Source organism: Antedon mediterranea, chromosome 4, assembly GCF_964355755.1.
Source record: "Antedon mediterranea chromosome 4, ecAntMedi1.1, whole genome shotgun sequence".
Lineage (NCBI taxonomy): Eukaryota > Metazoa > Echinodermata > Crinoidea > Comatulida > Antedonidae > Antedon > Antedon mediterranea.
This window is the reverse complement of record NC_092673.1, coordinates 12,717,800-12,742,714: the sequence shown is the minus strand read 5'-3', so window position 1 is coordinate 12,742,714 and position 24,915 is coordinate 12,717,800. Positions and strand designations below refer to the sequence as shown.

Here is a 24,915-nt window from a genome sequence, read left to right as displayed (position 1 = left end):
GGACAATACATCTTTTAGAATAGTAATGATACATGGTGAGTAATAACAACAATATAATAATAACATCAAAAGTGTTTTATTTATATTTTCTAGAAGCCACATAATAGATAATGTATAAATCACCCTAGCTATCTATGCCTACCGTACCTGGCTAGGTTTTAGGCCTATATTCAGGGTTAGACACACAGTATGTGGTAGAAATAGCTATATTGAGATAAATATAACTAATTTATAAATGTTCTTCTTTTACACTGTCATAAGTCAGATTCTTCTGCATTCACTGCACGTAGTGTGTAAAACTTAGACCACAAGAAAGTGAAAAATGGTCTGGATGTGTTTTATAACAATTTGCCATTGCTATTTGTTTCAGAACTTGTCTGTCTTTGTTGCTAAACGTACGATACCACTCTAGATAATATAATTGAAAAAAATACAGTATTTTATTTTTATTAATTTTATAGGCTAAACCAACTATACAATTTAACATATAATAAATGTTTGTGAATTTAATGTGGAGAATATATAAAATTAAAAGGAACAGATAGTCTTTTGTGAAAGTACTGTAGGTTTACAATTAATTATCAACACTATGTTCCATGTGTAAAATATTCTAAAGCTAATACTGTACCTCAGTCTTGTTGGGAATATCAATAATTCTTTGTCAACCACTTCTATTCCTCCATTAAGGTGTGAATTAATATATTTTTTGTTACGTTTCCGGCATAAATCTGCCACAGCCTTCTTGAACAGAGCAGAATTCAATTAAACAGTACTTATTCAATCAATTTATTCATTACAATTTGTTTTATACAGCAATTTGCAGCAATTGTTATTTACTGTAAAGTACAGTCTGGACATTCAGACAGTATATTCCTATAATATAAATATATTTTAACTCCAATAATGAAATTTCATTATATGAATGTTGTGAAATATGCATACACTGCAAATCGATAGACGTTACAACTTGTGAGGTATAGTGAATGTTGTGAAATATGCATACACTACAAATCGATAGACGTTACAACTTGTGAGGTATAGTTTCTTTACTTTTATACCGGCTTCAGATTGAGCTACATGCCAGCCGGAAAACATTAATGACACAGAGTTCTTTCATGTGTATGATTTTTTTCATGTCATAATGGCATAATCTTTTCTGTGCGCAATATTGTAACGTATGACGTGCACGTGCGGATAACTAACGTCACAGTGACATGTTCAAATCTAGTACTTTACTTGCTGTTTTCATTATACGGTCAAGTTACTTTTTATTAGTACTTGGGCTATTGTACCAGACAACACAATTTAAAGTTAAAACACTAAGAATAACACTCATAATAATAATATTATAACAACAACTTTATTTCTATGCTCATCTTCACAGTTATGTGGAATTAAACCCGTAAAGGCCAATCACATAGCTTGTCACATGTAGAATCTGTATCTATCTTGGGCAGAATCCGCCGTCAGCTCCATGTTGCATGTAAATGGTCATAGGAATAAAATAAATTTTTATTGCAGTTACCGCTCGTCGGTGTAAATCGTCGTTGTGTAACAGAATCATCTGCGTACTTAACTATACTAACGTTATTACTTTCAACTTTAGTCATTTGTGTACAGAGAGAAGAGAACAGGAAAAAGAACACAGCCTTGAGGAACGCCAGAGTTAGCGTACTAGAAGAACGTCTGCCTATCCTATCAAATATATTCTATATAAAGTCCTTTCACGAGTTACAGGTTCTCTTCCCTTGTTGCAGATCTACACACGTTTTTAATAATTTTGTCTTTTTACTATCAATACTACCAGCTTCATGTTCCTCAAGAAACTTTTTAAGAAACCTTTTAAATCAAGGTGGATCAACTGACGAACCGGCAATATCTGATATTTCACCATTTGTGTCATCATCAATACAATTATTACGTAATAAATTTGTTGCATAGCAATTTTTATTTTTAAGTAATTTACTTAAAATATTCATAATCAGATACAGCTTGCACTGTCTTTCATCATTGTTGCTGCACTCTTTATACGTTAAAGCTTATTAACTTTCTTCGGCAAAGTTGTTAAATTGACTTTTAAATCTGTAATAATTCTACGATAAATTAAACCAACTACGAATTAAATTGTCCGACAGTTATACCACCTCCTAGAAATGATCGCATACACATATTTTCTGAAAATGGTATACATTGCGGGGATAATTTACACTAATATTACAGTAGAGTATTACGATAAACATGTGCACAGACCATTGTGATAATATCGGATAATTTATTTCCCCTGACAGAAACATCGAGATATTTTTTTTGTAAAAAGAGCTAATTAAATTATGCATTTAGTATTGTACCGCCCACCGTAATTGTTTAGTCGTTAGACGCATGTTAGCGTTAAAAGTCGCTTGTTTTATTATGCCTACGTACTGCTGCTGTAGATCATGTAAACGATGTATAGGCCTAGCTGCCTTTCGTCAACATTCAAGAACCGTAGAAAATTATATGAAACACAGAATTTTTTAATAAATATTATTATTACAGTATAGATTGACTAATTACTCACACATTCTATAAAGTGCACTACGTACAGTAACAGTTATAATAAAATAAATATCTTTGATCTGTAACTCTGACAGAGGGTTCTAGATGGCATATAATAAATAAATACCGATTCAAAATAATCGGGCCTTCGAGTTGTTAATGAAGGCTTATCTGTCCATTCCAACATTATCGAGAACTTGTTTGAATAACATGTTTGTATTTCTACCACGCTTCGAGCATTTTTCATCTTGGAAGAATGTTCACATTATAGGCTAGATCAACTCAAGTGTGTGCCAGCCCCATATATGCAGGAATGATGTTGTTACCAGCTTTTTGCTGAGTGCTGGTCGGCATTTTTTTCTTCGCCGCTGTTGTCGGAGGCCGTGTGTATATAACATTTTTAGATTAATTAAATGCATTTAATTTAATATTTGTTTTGATTGTGCGTCGAGGTAGTCTATGAATATAATAATTCAAATTTTAAAATATTTTAACTGTGTTAATTTTTGCCAAATTTCATTTTCTCGGTCATACAGTTTTATTCTATTAACTGTTAAACAGATTATTTTGGAAAGTCCTTCAAGTTTAATGCATTGCTAATTTACCACACAAGATATTATAGATGCCAAGTAGTACTGGTAAAACATTTCAATAATTATTTTCAACAAACACTTTTAATAATTCAGAAATGAAAAAAATAAATAAATTTAAAAATCAATATTTATATTTGTTACGATTTATTTATTAAAGAAAATTGAGTGAACTTGAGTATCTACCGTACTACATTACAATATTTGTTGTCCAGGGCAATAAGCAGTGACGTCAGAATTGTTAAATAGCGTAAACGCAGGACAAATCAAACAAACATCGGTTGTGTCCCAAGATTCAAATTGTAAAACATCATGTAAACTGTAGAAATTGTCCCCATTTTCTTCGAGCATCGGCGATGGAAATCCTCCATTAACTCGTATTTTGTCCATAGCTTCTTTCGCAATTACTGGGTACGTGGTAAAATGGCTACAATCTTCTTCACTACATTTATAAAATTCTGTAAATTTTGTCTGTGAATTTGTTTCAACATGAAGCTTACCTCATCAACAATGTCACTTTCTTTAAACTTTTTGCCACTGTTAGATGACATTATCTCATAGCAGTGTTTAAAGTCACTACCGTATATGGAGTTTCATCTTGACCGGAAGCAATGAATGAAGTTTGAATTTGATTACCAACAAACCTTAAACCACCCCAGTAATTACGTAATCGCGACATAGCAGCGTCGTACACAAGATGTATTTTATTCTGTTGTTCATTCACACACACACATCCCCATCTGTAATTATTGTCACAATAGACTTTCCGTTTTGCGTGTCCTCTTTAATTATTGGTAGGTCATTTACATGAGATGCAACATCACATTTGGTTTTGGGACCCATTTGCGCGTTGGTCCATTTCGCTGAACACTGAGTTTAAATCTCCCATGCTTATTTGAAGACGCTTGAGGTGGGTCATGAAGTGTAAATTTTAAATAGCAACACGGTGTGAGTAGACTTCCATTTCGCGAAGGAAAGTCGTGGTCTAAGTAGTTGGGTCTGTCGTTTGTCGGAAAGAAGTGGCGAATCTTTGTCCTTCTGTCGACGGCAAGTACATCTGTTCCTGTAAGAGAAGAAAACAATTTCCAGTATAGGTTTTCTAAACATGATTTTTAGAGAACAACTGATTTCACTAGCAGTAAAAAGTTTGGAAAGGCCTATATTAGCTAACTATTTAATTGCGAAATAAGTCATCTTTTCTTTGGTAATTTAATGTTATTTTAATTGTATATTATATTATGATAAGCAAAACATGCCAAAGGTACATAATTTGAGAAGATGACCCAAAAAAAAGAAGAAGAAAGTTAAGGTCATACAGAGTCTGGCCACTAAAAAAAAAAGGATATTTGAGCAGGACAAGACGAAAAAAGCAGTAAGAAAAAAATGCATATTTTGTTCTTCTTGTCAATTGAATAAAGTATAATGTGCTAAATTGAAAGGCATATTTAACTCTTGCATTGTAAAAATGACCATTGTCGTTGGGTTTCATACGGCTGTTTTCTTTTCTGGGTACTTTGGCATCAATATGGCCTTTATATCGCGATGCATTTTTTCTTCCCTCGTGCAGGCACTTAAGCATCCGGTGAACAGTGTTTATACCTGAAATAAAATTTTTTTTTTTAAATAAATGATTATACAGAAAAATGTATGTTATTTCCAAGCACATTATAGAAATTCAAGACAATAAAACACACGTCTGTCCTAGTTTTATGACACATTATTTTAAACTAGATTTGCAGTGTTTTCCGTATAATACATCCTCATCCTGGACCTCACCATTTTTAATATGAGACAGGATGCATCCATTCAAATAGTTGAGGGTGAATTGCTTTTTTTTAAAACCACAAATTGAAATATGTTTTACTGTTGCCATCTGCCTTTGTAAAATTGTGTACATGCTTGACTTAATAAATTATCCATTATTCCAGGTGAATTTTTAAAAAGTAGCTGAAGCCACATCCAATCGAAACTATTGTGCAGAAAAAATTAAGTCTTTGGATGCAGACATTGATGCTCAACCAACTGTCGTCAACTTGTTGAACATGACATTTTCACAGCTTGGACACCAGATAAATCTAAAAGATCAAGAAGTTAAAGGCTTGGTAAATATAAATAAAATGTAGTTAAATTAAAATGAATTCAATTAAACGATTTTACTACACATTTTATATTTCCTAATAGCGTACTATAAAATTTGGAACTGGACCTCTTGCTACTCAAATGGATGAAATACTAAAGAAAAACAAAATTCCTCACCAACAATATCACGGAAAGAGTTTTGTTGGAAACCATGTATACAGAGCATGTAAAGTAAGTGTTTTACATTGTCATAGAAAATTGATTAATAATAATAATTTCAAAATACAATGTGCCTTTGATCGTTATATGGAATTAGTCAAGTTTGATTATTATATAAATGATATTAAAAGAATGTGAATATGCCAGTGATGTTTATCTTTCCTGATGTGCTTGTGTTTTTAAGTTTCGATTACGTACCACTGCCACTGGCAAAAGGCTTCCTACTTTCTAGGAGTTTTATCAGATAATCTATATTGTTTTGACAACTCTTGCTGATTTTGTCATTTTTCCTCCAACTGTTACCATTTTGTTTTTGTTTTAGTTTAATGTAATAGACAAACTTGTGGATGGAGTTGAAATCACACTAAAGCAACGACTACATCACTACCCTCATTCATCATTCATCATTTACACATGTTCTCTAAAGAATACAGAAGGATAGCACAAGGGGTCATACAACCAAAGCTCCACATGCTGGAAAACCATGCCATTCCATTTATGAGGGAGTGGAAAGTAGGCATTGGTCTGTTAGCGGAACCGGGAGGTGAACTTATCCATGCTGAATTTAATCGCCGTAAAAGGGCTGCCTATGGTATCACAAGCAATCTGGATCAATTGATGTCAATGATGAAGTCACATTTGGTATTTACATCACCCGAGATTCAGTATGAAGTAACACAACCCAAGAAGTGCAGGAAAGGTGAAGAATGATATGGGTCTTTCCATGAACTTGGGTACACAATTTGTGAGTCATAAGAGTCAAAATTTCAATTCAATTTGTAGTGTGTCCAAAATTAAAACCTATAAGGGCACACCTTTTGCAATATTCATACCAAAATGCCATTTGTATACAACAACACGTGTAACATGGACACCAAAGTTAAAACTTTAACATTCCCTTACCCAATGAGAATATTGATTTTTTAAATTTATATAACATAATTAAATAAGCACAGTGTAGGCTTCTGCTACACTAGAACATAAGGTTACAGAACTTTCTTTTAACAAACCATTTTATTTAGACAGTAGATGGCTGCAAACATTGCCGATTTTCTAAATATTTGGGCATGAACAAGATTCTATATCATTTTAGTAACAAAATCATTCAATTTATTTAAAATATACTGTAAATGCATGCAGGATATTATATGTGTAAATATTCTTCACTACAACATCCTCAGTTAAACATCAGGTTATTTGAATACAATTGTTTGTTAATTGTTGAGCATTGAACCGATTTATTTCTGAAACACTTGGTTCTTAAATGCATCACTGCTTTGGACATAAAGTCGTGGACAGCATGGTGGTCATGTTTCTTGTCATTTGAAATAAAAACCAGCGACTCATTGATGATGTCATTACCATCACACTCTGTCTGTCAGCATCAAGATGAAATTCAATCTGGTTCCATTTTACAGCCCCAATACATCCTGTTGTATGCTATTATTATTATTATTATGCGAAATCCAAAACGATAGCAACGCATCCCTTTGGGAAGGTTCTTAGTGAGGTATGAAAACTGTTGGTTCTGCCAAGCTGCATTGTGGAGGTGCGCACTAATGCTTTGACTTTCCTGAGCCAATTCTTTAATGCATTCTGCAATTGTAGTTTGTTCTTTATCATATACTTTAATCACTTTTCCATTTTCTTCTAGTGTTACACGTTCCCATTTTTTCCATTTGATTGATTTAGTACATTCAGTCAACTTTTCCATATGCATTTTCAGCATTTCTGTTCCACATGTGGTACACTTGCGTTCTATGCATTTGCGCTGGTAATACAGTAGGTGCTTCCTGGTGGCTTTGGACACAGTGACCCTATTCCCTCTCCAACCCTTTCTAATACACCTTAAAACTACTGTTTCACCCCAGTGTAATCGTCCATTAAAAAAAAGCTCAAGCAAGCAGGTAAAGTTTTTTAACCTTCCAAAAGGCTGTTGCAAGAATACAGATTCCTTCCATGCAGTCGCAAATACCCCACAGAAAGTTTGTTTCTGCACGGTTTCCCCTGGGTTAAATTTGGACAGCTTTCCTCCAAGTTGCCTTTAGGACAGATCTAATGGTTGTATGATATGGGAGCAATAGCTAGAGAAACAGTATAGAATGACTGTTATCCCTACACAATTTACAGGTTTCTAGATTTGTGTAAGCCATTAACCCGTCGACAAATAATATGAGTGCAAACTTTACATTTTGTGTTTTGACAAATGGTAAAAAGTGATTGGTGTCCATCCACCCGTTATGGTTTCTCCCAAGGAAGCTGCCTCTCAGACCTGGGAACATCATCATCGGGGAACATATAGTCCCGCCGCATTACAGAATGCTAATACAGTAATTTGAGCACGAGACGAATTACCTAAATGGTATACGTCTTTACAGCCAAGTTCAGCAATCACTCTATCTGACTTAACAGCCAGAGGATTTCCAGATTCATCCTTGTCGGATCTTTCATGGCTTGAACAAGATTTTCTTCGTCTGCATATCGCCAAAAGTTTGTGAAGCAGGCCTCTATTTTTGCAAAGTCAACGATTGCCCTTTCCTTTCCAAGGTGCTCGGGGCGTCTCGTCAAATTTGGATGCCGTTTACAAAATAAATTGAGCCATTTCCTTCCCGGTTGGTTGTCTGTGAAGGGATTTGGACGTCTGTCCTTATATATAATCCTTTTCACTGTATCCCGGAGTTGCCAGTGTGTGAGGGTGTATCTGATCCTCGACATCTCCAGGACGCAGTTCACAATTTTCTAAAACAGAGTATAGTACAAAAAATTGACTGAGAATGTGTTTGTTTTTTTGTTGTTTTATTATATTACCGATGTACCGTAAGTATGTACTAACAACACTAATATTAATTTGACCTCACCTTCTTTTCTGCTGTTAAAACAGTACTTGGACCTGGCTTGCATATTATATGGTTCTTCTGTGGTGTTTATCCCACAGGGTTGAACGTGGGATGCCATACAAAGACGATGCCTTATTTTCTGAAATTTCCCCTTTCTCTATTCGTTCTAATATCGTCTGGTCTGTATACCTTGTATAAGGATGGTTTTTTGGTCTTAACTTTCCTTGCCATAGGTGCCATATCTGCCATATCTAAGACTACAGCAAAAAAATTAAGCTATTGATTTGTTAATAATTGTTTATTTCCCATGTTCTGTAGGCCTACTACTTTATCAATTTATATAATATAGGCAACAGTGCCTGTATTCACCAATCATAAGTGATATATATTTCGTTTGTCTTAAATACCAAGTAATTTAACTTTGTTAATGCTAATGATAGTGTAGTAATACGGGATATTACAGAGCATGGTCGGATGTCACAAAAAGAAACGGCAAAGCACTGGTGGGTTCATATGATTTTATTTGAATAAGAAATACAGCAAAAAGAAAAACCTGAAAATATATAATACTGTATTGTATTAAACTCCATGCAAAAATATGTAATTAAGAATATATATATAATAAACTTAATAAACTAAATTAAATTTGAGCAGCAACGCATAATGTCAACTATAATTATCAAAATTATTTCATGTTCGTATATACCACATACAGCCTATTGTGTATAAATAATTTCGTAGTTATGCAATTATATTATATTCAGTATACAGTAGGCCTATGCTGTAGTTTAAAGGTCAATAACCATACTATCGGCCATTCTTGTACAAAATGTGCCATTATACTGGATAGAAACACACATGTTTTAAACAATTTAAAAAGAAAAAAAATTCATAAGACCACAATTTTCTAAGTTATATTATTATTATATTATTATATTTGACTAATAGTTCAAAGGTCAATAGTTGTAGAATCGGCCATTTTTTGTAAAAACATTTCATTATAATAAATATGAATGTATAGTTTCTGAACAATTTGAGCCCTATTTCGTGTCTCTCCGATTATTGGTTACCGAGATACCATAAATGAAGGTCAAAGGTCAAAATGTCAGAAATAAGACTTGCATCCATTTTTTGAGAAAATGTGTCATTAAAGTGAATATAAAAACATATATTTAAAACATTTTGACACCAAAATTAATTATCTGTGACTAGTGGTTCTCGAGATATAGGTTATTAATTATAAAAAATGGCCGCCATTTTTAATTATGCAAATTAAGGGCTTAGATGGCTGAATTTCGCTTGGGATCCGCCATATTCGTAATCAGCGAGGTCGAAATATCCTAAATCAAGTGGATCCCAGCTTCTACCCAAAAATATCTTTATCTTGTTTTTTAATCTGTTATAATACTGCACGTTTTAAATTGTTGCAATATTGTTGTTTTAATCTACCAAGCAAAGTGAATTTCCATTTTTATGGACAAATAAAATTTCTTGAATCTTGAATCTTGAAATATAAACAAAGAGGAAATGTATAGCCGAACAATTAATCCATAATATGAAGGTGATGGTATAATCTTATAAAACTGCCCACCGTAATTGTTTAGTTGTTAGACGCGCGCAATTGTGACCCCCAATTTTTTAAATTTAATAAGTAAGCAGATATGTTGTAGATATGAATTCATGCAGTATCTTTACCTCTCGGATGTTGTGAAGTCATCGTATTATCCGTATTGCATTTCCCCCGATATTTTAATACTTTCTAGGTCAATCAACTATTTTTCGCATGAGTAAAAAATATTTTAATTTTTATGACGTCATCATGCATAAAATTTAAATTACGTGGGTCATTAATTTCATCTTTACAGTAATTTTTAATCTGTGTAATAAATTACCATTCCCTAACATATAGAGTAACATAGTATTTACATGAACATTCTAGAATAAGATGTTTTGATTTAATAAACCATGTATAATTAATAAGAACAATCAAGAACATTCCAGAAGTGCTATTAATAGAAACTGTAATCATGTAATAATGAGAAGTATAAAGAATGATCTAGAAGGATAGGAGCATCTTGTATATAAAGGGATGTAAACTATTGTAAGGTTGTTGGATTAGAGGTTGGATGTTATATTGTAAAGTCATTGTGAAGCTGTTGTTAAAAGTTGAAGTTGATTGAAATTAAAGCTTTGTTTTTGAGTTATTTTACAACTTTGTGGATTTTGTGTGTATACTTTTATGTCACAAGGGAGTTCCTAAAGTATTTTCAACCGCTCGGAAACATACGTAAGAGGAGTTCGTGACATCTGTTCTAGCATTTAAAAGAGCGTGCATCAATATTTCATGTAATCAAGTTTCTTCTACACGTTAATATGTTGTTGTTGAGATAATATCCTTCTGAAATTGCTACCTTCGTGTTTCATTTTGAAAGTACTGTATTACTAATATTTTTAAATAATAATAATAATATTTTAAAATATTATAAGAATCTCATATTATATTCAGACTTATTAATGTAACAATATTTTTACAATTTACCACGTGTCCATGAATCAATTAAAAAACTTAACTTAACAATAAAATCGCATACGTTTATAATTTTCAAATAGAACTGTACAGCTCAGACTTAAAACTGAGATATTATTAAGCACAAACATTACATTCCCAATCCAGGGAATCAATTTCTTCTGGCGTCAAATCATCAGCCCCGTCTAATCCAGAGCACTTGGCATTACAATGAAACCAGTGCCCACATACGCACCCTATCCACTGGACTGTGTCGTCATACTTTTTTTTTACTTATTTTGGCTGCCTTCTTTAGTTTATTGACTTCCCAGAAATAACTGGTGTGGCTGTTTCGGATATCTTAAATGCTCACTGAATATATTTAGACACTAAATCAAACTGATGGCTTTTTGATCCAGTACCAGTGGCTCTAGGAATTTTTGTGGAACTAGCGTCTGTCCTTACTTAGAGGAAATATTCTGATATTGCGTCGGACTTCGGCTCCTTCCACTTAGTGTACTCGGCATCATCACAATCATAGGCGTTGTCATATCGCCGGTTGTAGAGCTTTAATTTCTCTGTCCCCAGCAATGCTTCTACTATTGCCAGTCGTTCAGAGGCTGTAGGTGATGTATATGATGGTGCAAGATTAGATGAAGCAGGAGTTGCTGGTTGCTGGTTTAGCGGCACTGTTTCAGATATTTTCCTTAAACACTCTCGATGGTGCCACCAACTAATTTCTTCATCCTTAGTTTCATAATTGCAAGTTAAAACCACCTTTTCTCCACGTGTGTCTAAAAAACATAATAAAAAGATAAGATAGATTAGGCCAATATTGACAATGTTCAATAATCTGCAGTAGATAGGCCTACACACAATTGTGCTGAGATTCACTATTTCAATGAATGTTTCAATAAATAATTTTTATTGTATCGTAAAGAACCTTGTACAGTATTATACGTTTTTTTTTCACCATGTGCTGTATTTCTCCTATTCACCATGCTTTTTAAAGCAAATATAAATATGAGTCAGACCGACTGACTGCTAGTCTCTGTGACCAATAGTTACGAATATATGAACGCATATCTCTTGATGTGGTTCAAAGGGCAGAAATAGCATTTCCATTCATTATTAACTAAAATATCCAATTAGACTGAATGAATGCTTGTTTTCTGAACAATTTGTGACCAAAATTACCTCTCTGTGACCATTGGTTGTCGAGATTGAAAGAAAAAGCTTAATAAAAATGTACTTACATTGTACACATAGGTTTGCTGTTATTGTGTTTGCTATTTTGCTATTCGTACCATCTTCAGAAATCACATTCTTACTAAGTTTACACATGTACTCTCCAGCATCAGTTAAAGCTACTTTCTCAAACTCTAAGCATGTTCCATTAACATCACAGGTTGCCTTGCATATTTCTTGCATTGCTTCTGTCTTTTGTGATTCGTCAGAAGACCATATCAATTTGTTTCCATCATTAGTCTTCTTATACCAACTAACACCAATTTTTTCATCCTTAGTTTCATACTTACAAGTTAAAACTGCTTTTTCTCCATGTGTTGCAAAAGAATCAAGCATGTCTATAAAACATAATAAAAAGATAAGATAGATTAGGCCAATATTGACAATGTTCATTAAGTAGATAAGCCTACACACTATTGTGCTGAAATTCACTATTTCAATATGAATTATGCATAAACACAATACATGCAATTAGTAAATGGGTCTGAAAGTATATCTTGTCTACCTTTCTTGAAAATTTGAATAACTTTTGCTAACTTTAAATAATTGGGAAAACTACCTGAAGAAAAAGATGAATTAATACAGAACGTAAGGTGATTAATAATGAATGGAGAAATGAATTTAATTTATTTAATTTATTTTTATTTCAACAATATTTTATGAGGGTGATCCATTCAGCATAAGCTGATCATTAAGGCCAACTCAGACAGCGTCGTACGACGAGGCCCGACGAGACGTCTTGTCTGGACCCGTCTTTCCAAAGTCCTACCGACAGATAATCGTGCCCGACGCGACTATATTGCCTGCGCTTCTGATTGGTTGAATTCAAGATGACGCAACAAACCATGCAACGCGTATGCACGACGTACGTACGTTCGTATGATTTGTAAACACGGAAGTAATAGTAAGTTTAATTGATTAATAATAAACCGATAAATCCGTTTGTTTTACCTAATAAAAAGAACAACAAAATTTAAGCTTATATTTTGTTGAATAATTGAGACTTGGCATATGGGATCCATGTCAGTACAGAGTTGGTAGGCCCATGTATGCCCCTAGCCAGGCCTTTTAGTAGGCATATTAGTTTAGTATCTAAATATCAGTTACCATCTGATGTAACCATGTTTACTAATTAAATTGAGTTAGATAATTAGTTATTGACAATTAAAACGAATTTAGGTTCAACGATTTGCCCCAAATAGGGGTGTTTCGTGGTCGTGGTATACACTGTCTAATGGATGTCCAACTTGAAAAATACCCGCAAACAATAATGCGAGGATGCTTCGCATTTTCCTATTTCCTCCTACGATAATTGTTTTTAATAGCTGAAAACTGGTTGATCAGCTCGAGTACAGCATCATAATGTTGAAGACAGGCCGATTTTCTTTAAAAAATACTATTTTGATAGATTTAATATACGTTTATACAAATGTTTTGATCTGCGATAAATGGAACATTCCAATCTCTGTTCCACAAGTGTCTATTCCCTCAGGTGTCGTAAAGACAAGTACTGTACAGTCATAACAGAAATTCGATACATTTTTTTCCAATCTGTGGAATCTTTTTTTTAACGCAAAATGAGCTAGCCTTTCCAGTTGCCGTCTATTATGTACAATCAACTTTATTATTGCAGCTAAACCACCACCAACACCACCACCCTCCCTGGCATGAGTAGCATTGTAAAGCCAGTAGAGGACAGGCCTACAGTATGAATGATCAGTACATGCCCTAAACGCAGAACAACTTTGGTGGTTAGGAAACAACTTAATTTTCAATACAAGTTGGGTAGTGGGTAGCATAATTGGCTCTATTAAACAATTGACCATTAGGCCTACTAATTAAGTTGAGTTAGATAATTATTTATTGACGATTAAAGCGAATTTACGATTTTCCCCGAATAGAGGTGTTTAATATATTACTGACAGTTCCTTCAGAACGTTTGTAATCATGTAACTTCAAAAAAATATAAACGTCGTATTAGTGATGTATCGTTACATGTACTGTACTATTTCAATCGACTATGACGGTGACAGTTTCAACAAAGTATTAAATCGCAATGTTTTACTGTGTTTACTGGTATATTATTTGTAAAACATGAAAACAATTCATATTTCGTTACTAAATCGATAAAGAATATATTTAAAAATTGTTCGTCTTTGCATCCATCCTCTTCTCCATCCCTCAACCCAAATGTTACATACAAAACACAAATTCAGTTTGTTTCTTATTTTGTGACAAACTTCTTTTTCTTATTCGTTCCTGTAAACAACATGTATTATTGTCCTGCATGTGCATTTGAAGTCGCCAGTTTTTTAAACGCTGAAATTACTATGTATTCGAGAACCATCTGTGGGCACAACCTAGATGGTACGCTCGCGTACCATCTAGTCTATACAATTCAAGTTAAATTTATAATATTGAACACAATTCAATACAAAATTGAATTTAAATTTAAAATGTCCGATTGATAAGCATTGTTGAGAGGTAATGACCAGATCTAACTTTTTTTTTTATGTACAAAAAGTAAGTGGTTCCATTTCGTCATTAAATACATTAAATTAACACACTGTGGCAATGCGCCATACCAACTTTTTGGACATGTTAACCTAAAACTCAACTCATTAACTAGTGATACAAATAACAAACAAATAACTAAATTATTTAAATTAAACATAATTATATTACACTTTTATTTATTTACTACATGTATTTGTTATTACATATTAAATCACAACATACATCAGATTATATTGATGAAACAAAATGTAACCATTTAATTAAAGATGTATTGTCCCTTTGTCAAATTCCCCAAAAATTAAAATTAAAAGATTTCGAAAAAAAAAGTGGGTAATTTTGAACTATCATAATAGTTATTAACTTTCACCAAAAATTAGTCGAAAAAAAAAATCATTTAACTGAAATACAGACGTTTTTTGGTTAAAAAAATAACTTTGACTTCCAGTCAAAGTTTTCGATCAAAACATATCTTATAATGCAATGCGCTTGTTTGGCTACTCTGTATATATGCCGTAATCATAAAACTTCCTCGCGATCTGTGTGAAAACACCTTCTCAACAGTGTTGTAAACAATCCTAATTAGCATCATGCATAATGCATACTCATGGTTTGAAATCTTTGATTACTTTCGCTCACGACTATTTTCCAGACAAAATGTAACACAATTAATTTAGCTGTTAATTACGTAAAATTGTTGTTTTTGGCTTGAATTTTTGACTTGTGAATAACTTTAATATTACTTTGATAGGGCCAATTAAAATTTACGGTATATTTTGACCTTCATTTTTTTGTGTTTCAAGGGACAATACATCTTTAACTTAATGTTATATAATGTTTTTATGGGAAAAAATCAATACATATCTTTAAATAATATAAATTGATGGCAGCAACAATTATTGAATTACTGAGATGTTTTCTGAATTCTTAGATTTACTGAATAATGAAATTTCTTTAAAATGTTGTTTTATATATACAGTATTTACATCATGGTGTCAAATAAACGCAAATCATGTGCTGTTTTACTGCTGTTGCTTTTAAAAAGAAGGCGGCGAAGACGAAGCAGCAGAATATGGTGCAAGCCCTGGATCCTCAAAAGACAGCAACAAGGAGCATATGGAAATTTGATTCAAGAACTGCGGCTCCAGGACCAGGAATCCTACAGAAATTTTTTAAGGATGGATACTGGCACATTTGACAACCTCCTGAGTTTGGTCAAGCCCATTATAAAGAACCAAAACACCAACTGGCGCCAGAGTATTTCTCCAGGAGAAAGATTAGCGATTACGCTTCGTTTTATTGCAACTGGTGAGTAAACGTGTTCAAATCATCAAAAACCCAAATTTATTCTATCCCTTATCCTTTCTCAGGTTTTTCAAGTATACCAACAATCTGATCACCTGTAGTTGCAAATAACCATTCATTTGTCAAACAAATTTCAGGTGAAACATACAAAAGTCTGTCATATCAATACAGAGTTGGGCCCACAACAATTGGTGAAATTGTACCAGACACATGTAATGCAATATACTCTGTTTTGAAAGAACATGAAGGTAAATTACTGTGTACTCTAGGCTATAAATTTAATTTGTTATCCACTAGGAAACTGTAGTGTAAATGGAAAAATGAGTGAGGATTTGACTGGCTAGACAGTACATTTTGATATTATATATATTATTTGAAGCTAATCTAGATCTTTTATCTTTACTTCAAAAATATCATTTTGGATTTTGTTCATCAGAACTGCTTTGGTTTTTTTATTTTGTATTTGTTTAAGTTCTGATGTAACATACTGAAAAAAAAGTAAATCGGCATCTGTTTCTTCGCTTACGTTTGAAGGAGATTCTAATATTGTTGTAAGATTACGAATCAAATTCAATTCTTCATTGTATTGTCTCTCTCTCTTTTTGTTGGTTTTGTTGAACTTTTTTTTGTCTTAACATCGTTTTCTTCGCTCATGTTGGATACATCATCATCGTGATCTGCCTCTAATCCTAAATCTGACAACTGTAAAAAAAAAGCAATGATCAGTCAGTTATGATGTATTATTATTATTTTTTATTAGAAAGTTTATCATATTTTTATATTCATATTTACAGACGCCATCAACATCTGAAGAATGGATGGGAATAGCAAAAGAGTTCCAAATGAAATGGAATTTCCCCAATTGTTTGGGTGCACTAGTTGGAAAACATGTCAGTATTCGGCCACCACCCAATTCAGGCTCGGAATATTTTAATTACAAAAATTCATTCAGCCTGGTACTGATGGCCCTTGTAGATTCATCATATAAATTTTTATATGTCGACTTCGGTACAAATGGACGTGTATCCGACGGTGGGGTGTTCTCAAAATGCTCGTTGGATAAGGGCCTTAAGAACAAAGCAATTGGAGTACCAACCCCGAGTCCATTGCCTGGAACAAATACGACAGTTCCATATATGATAGTAGCAGACGATGCATTCCCATTGCGGGAGGACATTATGAAGCCACATCCTCTAAGGCATTTAACGAAACAACAAAGAGTATTCAATTATCGTCTGTCAAGAGCTAGGAGGGTTTCTGAGAATGCTTTTGGGATCTTTGCAAATAAATTTGGTGTATTCTTGACGATGATCAAAATACTGCCGGAACACCTTCAACCGTTAGTGTTGGCATGTGCTGCTTTGCACAACATGCTAAGAAGCAATAGTGCCTACAATCCACCAGGTTTTGTCGACCTGGAAAATGGGGCGCACAATGTTGTTGAAGGACAGTGGCGACAGCAACCATCCATGGTGCCTGTTCAACTTGATAGGCACAACAATTTTACATCTGCTGCCAAGCAACAGAGAGAAATATTAACCACATACTTTTCATCAAAAGAAGGATCCATTGAATGGCAAGACCAAATGATTTAGATACACAGTATACTGTATACGTGCTACAGAAATTCCAACTATTATGCTTCCTTTTATTTTCACAATTTGTTTTACAGTATTCTCATTGAGGACTCTACTTTATACAACCATCTTTAGGCTATAGTATTACTTACATCTAATGTGGACTGAGACGCCCTCTGCTTAATGTATGGAGTAAGCCAGTCACATCGCTCCAGCACCCATTGCTGCCTAGCTGTTCTCCCACTAGGCAGGCTCTTTCTGTAACGCATAAATTGGGTCCTCAGGGAATTTATATGTTTTTTGATCTCAATGTCTATTAAAATACAAATATATATATACGGTAATTAAATCATAATATATTAATAATCTATATAATCACAATCCATTTTTACCATTTATTTTACATTTACTTGGAATATATACTGTGTATATGATATATGATATTGATACAAATATTAATAATTAAATTACATTATATTTTATACAATTTATTTTACCTTTACTTGGAATGTATACTGTGTATATAATATAAATACAATTATTAATAATAAAATTATATCATATTTTACTGTTTATTTAATGTTTAAATTTACTTGGAATATATACTGTGTATATGATTATATGATATTGATACAAATAATAAATATTAATAATTAAATTACCTATATAGGGCATATAATAAGAGGCGCAGTTTTGCTTATTTATTTTTCTTGCCAATGAAAGTGAATGAATTCATGTGAATGTTGCTGATAATTTATAATATGCCTAGGGGCCTCTCTCTAGGCTAGACCTAGTAAGTAAAGACAAAGTAGTAGAGACTAGTTTATTTGTGGAACTTTTAGGGCCTACTAGGCCTAGGCTAATACTAGCCCATAATATTAGGCCTACTATCTATATATTAATGCTACTACTACTAGGTAGGCTAGTTAGGCCTATAATAATAATATTTTACTATTACTACTAGTACTAACTAGTACTAGGCCCAGGGAATAATTTCGCCAGTGTAGCATAGCAAAAAGCTATATAAAACAACCTTATTGCTACACATTTCTAAAATTGTGTAGCAAAAAATACAATACAAAACTATGTTTCTCGACTAAAAAATCAGTTTGATTAGCAATAATTGCTAAACAAAATTTTAAAATGAAATTTCCTAGTTTAGTCTAGGGGCCTACACTACGCACAGTACAGTATAGTAATAAAAGAGCCTAGTCTAGTAGGTAGGCCTAGTCTCAAGCTTAATATTTAATATTAGCCAAACCTAGGCTAGAGACTAGCATGCCATAGGGACCTAACTAGGCCTAGCCTAGGCTTAGGCCTAGTTAGTTAATTAATAATATTCTAGGCCTAGGCTAGGCTAGGAGTTGTTGCAGGAAAGTGTTTAGGCTAGTGAGTCGAGTGTGGGTCATTCATTTTTGGCAATAATTAATAATAGGCCTAGGCCTACATACACTAGGCCTAGGCTATATTATTATTAGTAAAATAGCTGTTGTGCATAGCCTAGGCCTAGATACGCCCTAGCCTAGCCTAGGAGGGGCCTTAGGCCTATTAATATTATTTGTTGGACTTACCACTTTTTCCTAATATTACGGCGAATTCTTCTACTTTTATTTGCCTAAGCTGTCGATTGCTATACTCTTTGGGGGTAGTGTCATATAGACACATTTCATTCCTCCAAAGGTCAATAAGGCAAGACTCGGCCTCTTCTGACCATAAATCTTCTTCACGTGCACCACCACCACTGACCGCCATGATGATGGAAATATTAATCCCCGCGAAGCACATTACTTCTTCTTCGCGCTCTTCGATAAAAACTTTTCCCCTCGTGACCTGCCGTCATAATTTAAACGCCTGTGATTGGTCAATACCCAACAAACGAGTCGTCCCGTCGGGTGAAAATTAAACATGTTTAATATGCTCACGACGACCTAAAACTACCCCCGACGTTATCTCACGACGACCCGTCTCGTCTGGATTCAAATCAGACAGCACAGACGAGTCAAGTCCAGACAAGACGCCTCGTCGGGCCTCGTCTTATGACGCTGTCTGAGTTGGCCTTTAGGGACCCTCAAACAATACAAACAGAAAATACAAAATAAACTATAAAAATACAAAATTAACAAAGATATAAAAAATAGTAAATATAAAATATAAATATATATAAATATAAATATACAGTAGGCCAACAATGAAAGAAGGATAAAAAGAAATAATATCAGAGAGAGAGAAACAGGTGTTATTTCAAAAGAGATTTAAAGGAGAAGAAATTGTAAGAATTACGAATGCTTAAAGGTAGAATTAAAGAAAGAAGGAGCATTGAAACTAAAAGAAAGTTTAAAGATTTCAAGGTAAGGATGAGGGATAAGAAGATCTCCTTTAGTAACTTGCCTAGTGTTCATACGGCCGTTTGAAGTGACTTTAGTTAAAAGCTGACAGATAGTAAGTGGAGCAGAGTGATGTAGAGCCTTGAAAGATAGACATGCAAGCTGAAAGAGGTATCGTTCATGGAAGTGGAGAGTCTTAGCACTGGAAAAGTGATGAGGAGAGAGATGTGTAGTGGGAGATAGATCGAGTAGTAGACGGATAGCTTTATTCTGGATTTTTTTAAGTTTAGTGGTAGAAGAAGGTTTAGAACCCCAGACAGAGCAGCAGTAGTCAAGTCTAGAAAGGAAAAGTGAATTGTACAGAAGATGAAGAGAAGATTTGTTGGTAAATTTAGAGGTACATTTGAGTAGATAATAGAATTGAGTTTTTTACAAAGGGAAATGTGTTTGTGAGAAGTAACAGATTGAATAGGAGAATCATTAAGAGTAAGGTTAATAGAGTTAGATTTAAGTTTTTGAGAAGAGCCAATGAGCATAGATTTAGTTTTTGCAATATTGAGTGTTAGATTTTAGCCAGGTAGAGAGATGAATTAGAGCATTATTAAGATTCTGTTCAATTAGTTTAGAAGAGGAGTTAGAATAATAGATGATGGTATCGTCAGCATACTTTAAACCAAGCTGTAAGTGGCAGATTTGTTTCTGCTGTTGTTTCTGGTTTAAAAAAAAAAAAAAAAAAATACATGTCAACATGTAGATTAGAGTTATTAGACATTAGAGAAGATGAAAGGTCGTAGAAAGAAAACCAGAGGAAGAAAGAGTTTTTTCAAAAAGAATTTGTTGAGAGCGATTAGAAAGATAAGATCAGAGCCAAGAGATAGTTGAAGGAGAAAATCCATAGTAGGGTAATTTAGCTAGAAGAATATTATGGTCAATAGTGTCGAAAGCTTTTTTGAGATCGATAAAGATAGTGTCAGTAAGTTTCTTGTTATTGATATTGTGAAGCCAGTTATCATATGTGTTGGTGAGAGCAGAGAGTAGAATGATGGGGACGAAATCCAGATTGGGAGGTAGATATTAAGTTATTAGAGTCAAGGTAAGAATAGATTTGTTGGGAAATAGATTTTTCAATAATTTTAGAGCAAAGGGGAAGGATAGAGATAGGCCGGTAGTTGTTAAGGTCATTTCTTTTGCTTGATTTAAAGATAGGAATAACTTTAGATGTTTTCCAGGCAGAGGGAAAGCAATTAGAATTGATAGAGAGATTAAAGATAACAGTAAGATGAGGAACAATAATAGCCGAAGCAGCTTTAAGAAAATTACCATCAATTAAATCTGGTCCGGTAGAAGTATTGGGATTGGTGGAAGTTAATTCAGTTTGGACAAAGTCTTCATCAAGAGAAAAGAAAGAGTTACAAGATGACAGATAAGGAGACGGGTCAGGACAATTAGAGGCGTCAATAAGAGAAGAAATAAATAATAACGTATGGTGTAACTCTATCATCGCCACTTCCTTTATTTGGATCAAGATCATTTATAATTATCATCACTTCATGTTCAGTTACAGGATTTATAAAGAAAGAATGGAGAAGGGGATCAGGAAGATATGATTTAGGATTAATTAAGGAATCTGGCATTGAATTTAAAGTGAAGTGCCAATTTGAGAAAAATATTTATTAAATTGATTACAAATATCTATTTCAGATGTAATGGTATTGTCATTTATTGTAAGTTGTTTGGGATAGTTTCGACTTGACTTATTATTAGGGGAGAAGAATTAATTACTAATGGACCAGGTTTTTTTAAGATTGTCTTTGACCGTGTCAAATTGTAAAGAAAAATAATTCCTTTTTGCAGTGCGGCAAAGCTTATTAAACATATTGTTATATTTTGTGTATGTTAGTTTGCGATTAGGATTTTGTGATAAAATATATTGTTTGTATAATTTTTTTTTTTCACCATGTGCTGTATTTCTCCTATTCACCATGCTTTTTAAAGCAAATATAAATATGAGTCAGACCGACTCCCAGTCTCTGACATGACCAATAGTTACGGATATATGAACGCATGTCTCTTGATGTGGTTCAAAGGTCAGAAATAGCATTCCCATTCATTTTTAACTAAAATATCCTGTTAGACTGAATATGCTTGTTTTCTGAACAATTTGTGACCAAAATTACCTCTCTGTGACCATTGGTTGTCGGGATTGAGAGACCTGTATGCGTTTGTTCATATAACCTTTCACCTGACCTTTTGACCTTTCACAACATATATATTTCAAACAATTACTTAAAACAAACAGCCGTTTGCTAGCGTATTTATGCTGTTTGACTGCCAAACCATCCAACCCAGCAGCTTTACCATTAAAAAGCTTATTTATACAGTCTGTTGTATCTTTTATTACTGTAATACAGTATTATATATAACTTTACTATCAATATACAATTATTAATTCATTCATACACATTTATTCAGTTATTTGACATCATTATTTACAGTTTAAAAGAGCTTGGTAGTGTTGAGCCCATAGATCACAAACGTTCAAAACTCCTCAATAACATCAGAGTGTTTGGCAGACACAGTGGCGAACACAGTGTTTAAAAAAATTAATGATTAATTGCATTTTCATTAAAATTTGTGAAATTTTCAGAAAGAAAAAGCTTAACAAAAATGTACTTACATTGTACACATAGGTTTGCTGTTATTGTGTTTGCTATTTTGCTATTCGTACCATCTTCAGAAATCACATTCTTACTAAGTTTACACACGTACTCTCCAGCATCAGTTAAAGCTACTTTCTCAAACTCTAAGCATGTTCCATTAACATCACAGGTTGCCTTGCATCTTTCTTGCATTGCTTCTGTCTTTTGCGATTCGTCAGAAGACCATATCAATTTGTTTCCATCATTAGTCTTCGTATACCAACTAACACAAATTTTTTCATCCTTAGTTTTATACTTGCAAGTTAAAATTGCTTTTTCTCCATGTGTTGCAAAAGAATTATCCATGTCTATAAAACATAATAAAGAGATAAGATAGATTAGGCCAATATTGACAATGTTCATTAAGTTTTAATCAATAATCTGCAGTAGATAGGCCTACACACTATTGTGCTGAAATTCACTATTTCAAAATGAATTATGCATAAAAGCAATATGTGCAATTAGTAAATTTCTACAACATCCGAATCATACCCTTTATCTATAATTGTTGGTAATGTTTCAATAAATAATTGTTTTCTGTTTTTTTTTAATTGTATCATATGTTTAAGTTTAATTATTAGTATATTAATTATTATTAAGTTTCTTTTTTCAATATTTTTCAAAAATAATGTTTATTTACAATTATTTCATGAATGAATTTTATGAAATAATTGTAGCTTGTGATGTCAATGACTTCATCAACTAACAAATGAAACATTCTAATAATCAATTTCCAACATGAACTAATTAACATTGAAAATGCAGCATGCCATACTGATGCATAATAACTCCAGTTGTAAAAGAAACAGTAGTAAAGTAGAAAAAAAGTGGTGCAGTAGACCTACATGACTTTTTATTATTTAAATGCTGAAAGATAGGTTTCACTGAATTTTGAGATTTTGAAAAATTGGGATAGAATCAAAGGGCATAATTCTGTGTTCATGCTTTTAAACTCAATTTGTATAATTGTTAGTAATATCTCAAGATTAAACACAGTTCATGGCTTGCTCAAATATTAAGTAAATTGCAAAAAGGCAACAGGACACTAATAGTTAAGTCTAATGTTGAAAGATCCGAAGATTTTACTAATTTTAATTGATATATGCAAAATTTATGTCAAAACAGTTTTAAGAGTAAATATACTTATACATCATTAGTTTGTTATGTTGTTTTTTTTCGTTTCAATGTTCTCTTTGTTTAATATGATTTCTTTTAATGTCTTGATATTCTCTGGCCAGTGTATTTTTAGTTCAAGTTTTGTGTTGTTAAAAATATTAGGCACTATCAATTGATGTGTTATTCCAATTAAAATTATCATTATAGTTATCTACTATACTTACAGCCTAGTTGTACTACTTCTAATTTACATATTTCTGAGTAAATATAATTTCCCCCTGTCAAACAATGGCACCGATATTCACCAGCATCAGTTGTTTGAACGTCAACAATGTTCAGAAAGCCTTTCAAGTTGTTTTCCATTGTTATACAATATTTGCCAGTACGTGTTGAATTATCAGCAACTGTCTTCCATGTATTTGATTCAAGTTTTTGAAAAACAATTTGTTTGATATGGTAACTTATTGGTAATATAATGTAATGAATTTTTGCCTCTCCTCCTGCCAAAGACTTGACAACAGTGTGTATCATCACCAATGATGTAGCTGTAATAGACACAACAATTAATAATTTAATACAGATAAAAACAAATTTAGAAATGAAAGCAACCGAAATGAAATAAAAAATTAAGTTTTCAATTTAATTCAATAAACTTTATTGTCAAACTCATGAATGGCTTGAAACTTTGGCTGAAAGTACACACATTAAAATTGTCTAAAAACATTGTCGCACAAACAGTAAAAAAGAATAAAATCACATAAAACAGAGAACAAGATGTAATATAAAAAATTTAAAAGAGGACACAAAAAGTACAAATTAAGTTAAAAATACAGTTAAGATACTTATTGCAGTTATCGTTGTCCACATTAAATTAAAATGCCTCATAGCAGATGGGAGAAAGGATCTACGTAGGCGTTCAGTGTTCCAGCGAGGATATGTAATGCGCCCAGATCGGCTTAACGTAATGTACTGGTTAAGGGGGTGGCTAACATCTGACATAATAACTTTAAGTTTATTTGTAAGTGCGTTGTTAACAACTTCATCTGATTTCTTAATATCATTTCCTATTATCTTTTTGGCAGATTTACTTATTCTTTGTACTTTTTTCCTGCATTGCTGGTTTAAATTGTTGAACTAAACTATTGCATTAAAAGTTAAAACAGATAAAATAACAGATTCATAAAATAAAGTCAAGATCCTATTGCACACATGAAATTTCTTCAATCTTCTCAAAAAGTACAGTCGTTTATAACAATTTGTGGTAACTACCTTGTTTTCCTTCCAATTAAGTTTATCATCGATTACTGTGCCTAGATACTTAAAGTTACTAACAACTTCCACTTCATCGTTTAATATACATAGCTTA

General features: G+C 33.0%; 1 protein-coding gene across 3 annotated transcripts in view; it reads right to left on the bottom strand.

Moving 5' to 3' along the window:
• Window positions 1–5,025: 5,025 nt before the first annotated feature.
• Window positions 5,026–24,915, bottom strand: part of LOC140046686 (uncharacterized) — a 48,008-nt gene continuing 28,118 nt past the window's right edge. For 2 of the 3 annotated variants that reach the window (XM_072091393.1, XM_072091392.1), the window contains exons 13-16: window positions 23,774–24,094; window positions 22,412–22,741; window positions 12,023–12,352; window positions 8,648–11,560 (exon numbers count right to left, since the gene is read on the bottom strand). In XM_072091393.1, coding sequence (XP_071947494.1) covers window positions 11,232–11,560; window positions 12,023–12,352; window positions 22,412–22,741; window positions 23,774–24,094 — 1,310 coding nt within the window. In that variant the 3' untranslated portion in view covers window positions 8,648–11,231. Of the gene's footprint in view, window positions 5,201–8,647; window positions 11,561–12,022; window positions 12,353–22,411; window positions 22,742–23,773; window positions 24,095–24,915 lie in introns of those variants that run through there. The other variant, XM_072091394.1, reaches the window with a different exon arrangement.